Source organism: Monopterus albus, unplaced genomic scaffold (genome assembly GCF_001952655.1).
Source record: "Monopterus albus unplaced genomic scaffold, M_albus_1.0 scaffold411.1, whole genome shotgun sequence".
Lineage (NCBI taxonomy): Eukaryota > Metazoa > Chordata > Actinopteri > Synbranchiformes > Synbranchidae > Monopterus > Monopterus albus.
This window is the reverse complement of record NW_018128291.1, coordinates 81,442-87,099: the sequence shown is the minus strand read 5'-3', so window position 1 is coordinate 87,099 and position 5,658 is coordinate 81,442. Positions and strand designations below refer to the sequence as shown.

Sequence of the window (5,658 nt, the reverse complement as noted above, 5' to 3'; positions counted from 1 at the left end):
CCGTTGGAGCTGAGTGGATACAGGATGACTGGAGGGGTGTCGTTCTGATCCAGGATGAACACGTTGACTGTGACGTTGCTGCTCAGTGACGGAGTTCCAGAATCTGTGGCCACAACGTGGAACTGGAACGTTTTCACTGTTTCAAAGTCAAAACTCTTTAGCGCCACAATGTCTCCATTCTCAGAGTTAATGTTTAAAAACGAGGAAAATTTGCTATCCACATTTCCATTTCTCAAAATATGATATGAAATGATCGCATTCTTACTTTCATCACAATCAGAGGCTTTCACTGTAAATACTGACGCTCCGGGGCTGTTATTTTCTGTGATATAAAATGTATAGGGACTTATCAAAAACTCTGGACTATTGTCATTCACATCTGAAACAACAACGCTTATAGTTTCTTCAGTTAAAAAGACAGGGTCACCTGCATCTTTTGCAACAATTGTGACATCGTATTGAGAAATATATTCCCTGTCCAAATGTGACCTGGTTACAACAGCGTACATGTTTTGTTGTAATGAAGGAGATAACGTAAAAGGACCATCTTCCTTTATTGTGCAAACAACTTTACCATTAATTCCGGAATCTAAATCACTGACACTAATGAGGGCCACCGTAGTTCCTATTTTTGAATCCTCCTTAATAGAGCTAGAAAATGATGTCACTTCTATCTCAGGTGCATTATCATTAACATCAGTAACAGTTATCAAAACACTTCTGTCAGATGTTAGAGGAACTGGTCCTTTATCAGACGCCTGAATGTCAATTTCATAACTTTTACTTTTCTCAAAATCTATCGGACCTTTTACTTGAATTTCACCAGTGTTTGCATCAATACCAAAGAGATCCATTAATTTTGAATCAACTTCTTTACCAAATGAATATATTATCTCGCAGTTTGCACCCTGATCCAAATCAGTTGCATTTACCTGAATTACCACAGTGCCCACTGGCACGTTTTCTCTTATAGTGACTGAATACAACTCTTTAGTGAACACAGGTGAGTTATCATTAACATCAAGCACATCCACAATTACTTCTGTATCACCAGACTTCGCAGGTTTTCCTCCATCAATAGCTGTTAGACGTAACTTGTGTTTCCCAGCTGTTTCTCTGTCCAGCTGCTTCTGCAGAACTAAGAATGGTACTTTACGGTCTTCTCCTCTATCCTTGACTTCAACCCTAAAATATTCACTGTGGCTGAGTTTATATTGCTGAATGGAGAACTGGCCTATATCGGGGTCGCGCGCAGTCTGTAGTTGAAATCTCGCTCCTGCTAGAGCCGACTCGGAAATCTCAAGCCTCTTCTCTTTCTCTGGAAAATCAGGCGAGTGATCATTTATATCAGCTATTTCCACTGACACATAATGGATCTCCAGTGGGTTTTCTAGCACGGTTTTCAAACTGATCATACATGGACTGCTGCGTTCGCACACCTCCTCCCTGTCTATTCTTCCTTTCACATAGAGGATACCGTCATGTTGATTCACTTGAAACAGGGGTTCAGTTGAGCCTGCTACAATGCGATATCCTCTGTCTTTGAGTGCACTCTTGTCTAGTCCCAGATCCTTAGCTATATTCCCGACGACAGTTCCATCTTGAACCTCCTCGGATATGGAATATCTGATCTGTGCATAGGCTCCGCTCCATAAAACGTCAAACACAACCACAAAGGTGAACCAACACTGTCGCGCCCTCCATTCTTTGCGTCCTCTTTGTTCCATCACTCAAAGATGTCAAAAATACAGTCCATAAAATACCTTGTATCATTAAATGGTTTTAGTGCATCGTTGTCCTGAATGATTTCCAATGTATCTTATAACAACAAAGGAATAATATTAAAACGCACTCGTTGCTGCCAGTCCCGATCGTTCGCTCAAGTGTTGGAGATAAGTGCACGGGCTCGATCCAAAAATCGCTCGTGACGTAGGTTGCTAGACAGATGCACACAATCACTTAACTACACTGACACCAAGTGTTGAAAATGCTGTTCACACAGACTGTACTAGTGTTTAAGCAATTCAAAAACAGTCTTGAAATGTGCAGACGATATATGTCTTCAAATTCAGATTAAACGCATATGAGTTCTTGACTGACGGTAATGGATTTGTCACATATTGGAGCCTTGGTCCTTTTGTTTTCATTTTAGGCACAACCAATAAAACCATTAGAGTTTAGTTCTTTAACTTTTAACAACAAAGATCACACCATACATTGTAGAGCTACCTATGATGTAATCATTAATCAAAAAATAAATACAGAATTTTCATAGCAAGTGCGTCATGCTCAAATAAACGCATAATCGAGTAATTTATAGTTTGAAACTTTGAAAATGTAAAGTTATTATCAAAACGTTTTACAACAAATGTGTGGGAATGCTGTAATCGAAACGTTCAAAAATACCAAGCATAAACATTGATGTCTTTAAGAAAAGCAGGGCAGTTGTGGCGTCCATAAATGATCTTAAATTCTTGTCAGGAAATTAGCAGCATGGACAGTGAAACTTCCCAGCTTCAGTCAGGAAAAATAAAATAGAAAGGTATTTTTACCCAAAACATACTCTAACCATCCATTACCCACAAACCATGTACATCAAAATCAGCTCTACTGTTAAAATATCTTACCTCCTCAGATATCCTCCTCCTGTCAGGGAGCACTAGTGTATTTGCGTGGCTGCCCGGGACTATAGTAGATCCTGTACTCATCCTGGGTCCAACTAACATGTACCGTTTGTCTCCAGATCTGTACTGGATGCTGTGACACAGTGTCCCGTCATAATTAGCCTCTTGTAGATATTTAGAAGTATAGTCTGTGGATTTGGAGCACTGCATCGCGATCAGCACGATGATACTGATGAGGAAAAGTACAGACACTGAGCCCAAAGTTATCATCAGGTAAAAAGTCACATTAGTGTCCTCATCATCTTTTTTTGCTGCACTTTTAACATCAGAAGCTGCAAAAGCCTCTTTGGGCTCCACAAGCTTGACAACCACAGTAGCTGTTGCTGAGAGGGACACGTTGCCATTGTCTTTTACCAGTATGACCAGTTTGTGCTCAGCCTCGTCTGTCTCAGTGAATGAGCGAAGTGTCCTGATCTGTCCTGTGTAGCGGTCCAAACCAAAGAGACTGTGGTCAGTATGTTCCTGCAGTGAGAAGAGCAACCAGCCGTTATATCCTATATCAGGGTCATAGGCTCTGACTTTAGTCACCAAGTGTCCTGCGTTCACATTGCGGGGGATCTCCTCCACACCTTCAGCAGACCCGTTGGAGCTGAGTGGATACAGGATGACTGGAGGGGTGTCGTTCTGATCCAGGATGAACACGTTGACTGTGACGTTGCTGCTCAGTGACGGAGTTCCAGAATCTGTGGCCACAACGTGGAACTGGAACGTTTTCACTGTTTCAAAGTCAAAACTCTTTAGCGCCACAATGTCTCCGTTTTCTGAGTTGACGTTCAATGAGGACGTAAGCGGGTTTTCTCCTCCCCTATTTCTTAAAATCTGGTAGGAAATATGAGCATTATTGTCTTCGTCACGATCACTGGCTGTTAATGAGAAAATAGTCGCTCCTGGGTTGTTATTCTCACTTATATAAAAAGTATATGGTTTCTGTGAAAACTCTGGGCTGTTGTCATTCACATCTGACACAACTATATTTATTGTTTTCTCTGACGTTAACGGTGGTTCGCCTGCGTCTTTGGCAATAATTGTTATATTATATTGCGATTGGTGCTCCCGATCCAAAAGCATTTTTGTTGCTATAGTATACATGCTATTTTGTAGCGATGGAGTGAGCAGAAAAGGAAGACCTTGGCTTATGTAACACATCACCTTTCCATTAAGACCAGAGTCTGAATCTTTAACACTGATCAACGCAACTGTGGTTCCAGGTTTTGAATCTTCCCGGAGCGCGTGTGAGAAAGACGTTACTTCAATCTCCGGTGCGTTGTCGTTCAGGTCAACAATATTTATAATCACGGTTTTGTCTGTGGTGAGCGTAGCTGCACCCTTATCTGATGCCTGGATATCGATTTCATATCTACTTCTCTCTTCAAAATCTATATTCCCTGCCACAGTAATGACCCCTGTCACTGGATTTAAATCAAAACGTGTACGTACTCGTGCATCCACGTCATTACCAAAGGAATACACAACTTCACCATTTGAACCTCCATCTACATCTGTTGCATTAACTTGGATAACAGTCGTGCCAACCGCAGAATTTTCCTTTAGTTCTACATTATAGGAATCCTGGGTGAAAACTGGGGGGTTATCATTAACATCAGAAACGTCAACAATTATTGTCATGTTTCCGGACCGTGGAGGTTTACCTCCATCAATGGCTGTCAGAAGTAACACATGGGTCATCACGGTTTCTCTATCAAGTGGCTTTTGAAGAACTAAACTAGGGGTTTTACGGTCCTCGCCACGATCTTTTACCTCCAAACGAAAATGTTCATTATGACTGAGTTTATACAGCTGAACTGATAATGAACCACTATCAGCATCACGTGCAGCTTGTAACTGAAATCTTGCTCCTGGCAATGCAGATTCTGAGATCTCTAACATCTTTTCATTTTCGGGGAAGCTTGGTGAGTGGTCGTTCACATCCAGAATCTCTACTGCTACATAGTGGACCTGCAGTGGGTTTTCTAACACAGTTTTTAAGTCGATTACACAAACCTTGTTCCGGTCGCACACTTCCTCTCTGTCAATTTTCCGGTTCACATACAAGTTGCCGTCGTCATTATTAAGTCGAAAAGGAGGTTCTGTCGAGCCGTAGACAATACGGTACCCCCTTTCTTTCAGTGTGATTTTATCAAGACCTAAATCCTTCGCAATATTTCCAACAGCGGTTCCTTCTCTCACTTCCTCGGAGATCGCATATCTGACTTGTGCTGCAGCTCTGCTCCAAAACGTAACCAAAATCATCATGTGAACAATCCACTTTGTCTGCTCTCTCCAGGTCTGTCGTGCTCTTTGTTCCATTATGTGAAGATGAAACAATTAAAACAAAAACAGCTTCCAAAGTGCTAAGCGCGTATACTGACATAAAACCCCCTGATCTCATCCGGTTATAAACAAATCATTTTCCAACAGAGCATTTGGATTCTTTCTAACGAAACTGGGGTTTCAAGCCGCTGGCACGTAAAATGTAATGTCAGTGGTGGTTTGAGAAAAAGGGGATGGGTCTAGTGGTTATGACGAAAGCACGTGGAAGTATTATTTGTCATTATACTGACACCAAGTGCTCGAGAACAACAGTGCAGTACTGCACATGAAATAACACGAACTATATAAAGGTGGTGACAAAAAGTTAACGAAGCAAAGCGGCCTACATATTCCCATTGCAAAGCTCAAATGGCACAAACATGCCTGTCCACCCAGTAACTCATACCTTATCTTATGGATGCTTCAAATGAGAGAGTCAGATGTTGAAGTAATAATAATAACAATAAAGAAAATGAGGGGCTGGGAACCGTTTCAGCACCGCGGACAGCGACAATCCGCGCTCACTCAGCCAAACACATTTTGAGACACACAGCAAATGAAGATGGATAAAAAACACTGTATGGAAACGGTGCATATCAGGTACTGAAGTCATAATGAATGAGTGCACGACTCGTGACAAGCCACTGCATGGATCTATGCAAGT

General features: G+C 41.6%; 2 protein-coding genes across 2 annotated transcripts in view; both read right to left on the bottom strand.

The window, feature by feature from the left end:
- Positions 1–1,889, bottom strand: part of LOC109951813 (protocadherin beta-8-like) — an 8,490-nt gene extending 6,601 nt beyond the window's left edge. Inside the window, exon 1 of the mRNA XM_020586514.1 lies at positions 664–1,889. Coding sequence (XP_020442170.1) covers positions 664–1,727 — 1,064 coding nt within the window. The 5' untranslated portion in view covers positions 1,728–1,889. The remainder of the gene's footprint in view (positions 1–663) is intronic.
- A 288-nt stretch (positions 1,890–2,177) lies between these two features.
- Positions 2,178–5,112, bottom strand: LOC109951812 (protocadherin alpha-3-like). Its single transcript, XM_020586513.1, has 2 exons — positions 2,628–5,112; positions 2,178–2,189 (listed from the first exon to the last, which is right to left on the bottom strand). Exons 1-2 carry the CDS (start codon positions 4,989–4,991, stop codon positions 2,178–2,180), a joined length of 2,376 nt encoding a protein of 791 aa, XP_020442169.1. The 5' UTR covers positions 4,992–5,112.
- Between the last annotated feature and the right edge of the window lie 546 nt (positions 5,113–5,658).

Bases quoted from the DNA above. Each gene is read 5' to 3' on its own strand.
- LOC109951812 (XM_020586513.1), bottom strand. From the start codon at position 4,991: ATGGAACAAAGAGCACGACAGACCTGGAGAGAGCAGACAAAGTGGATT.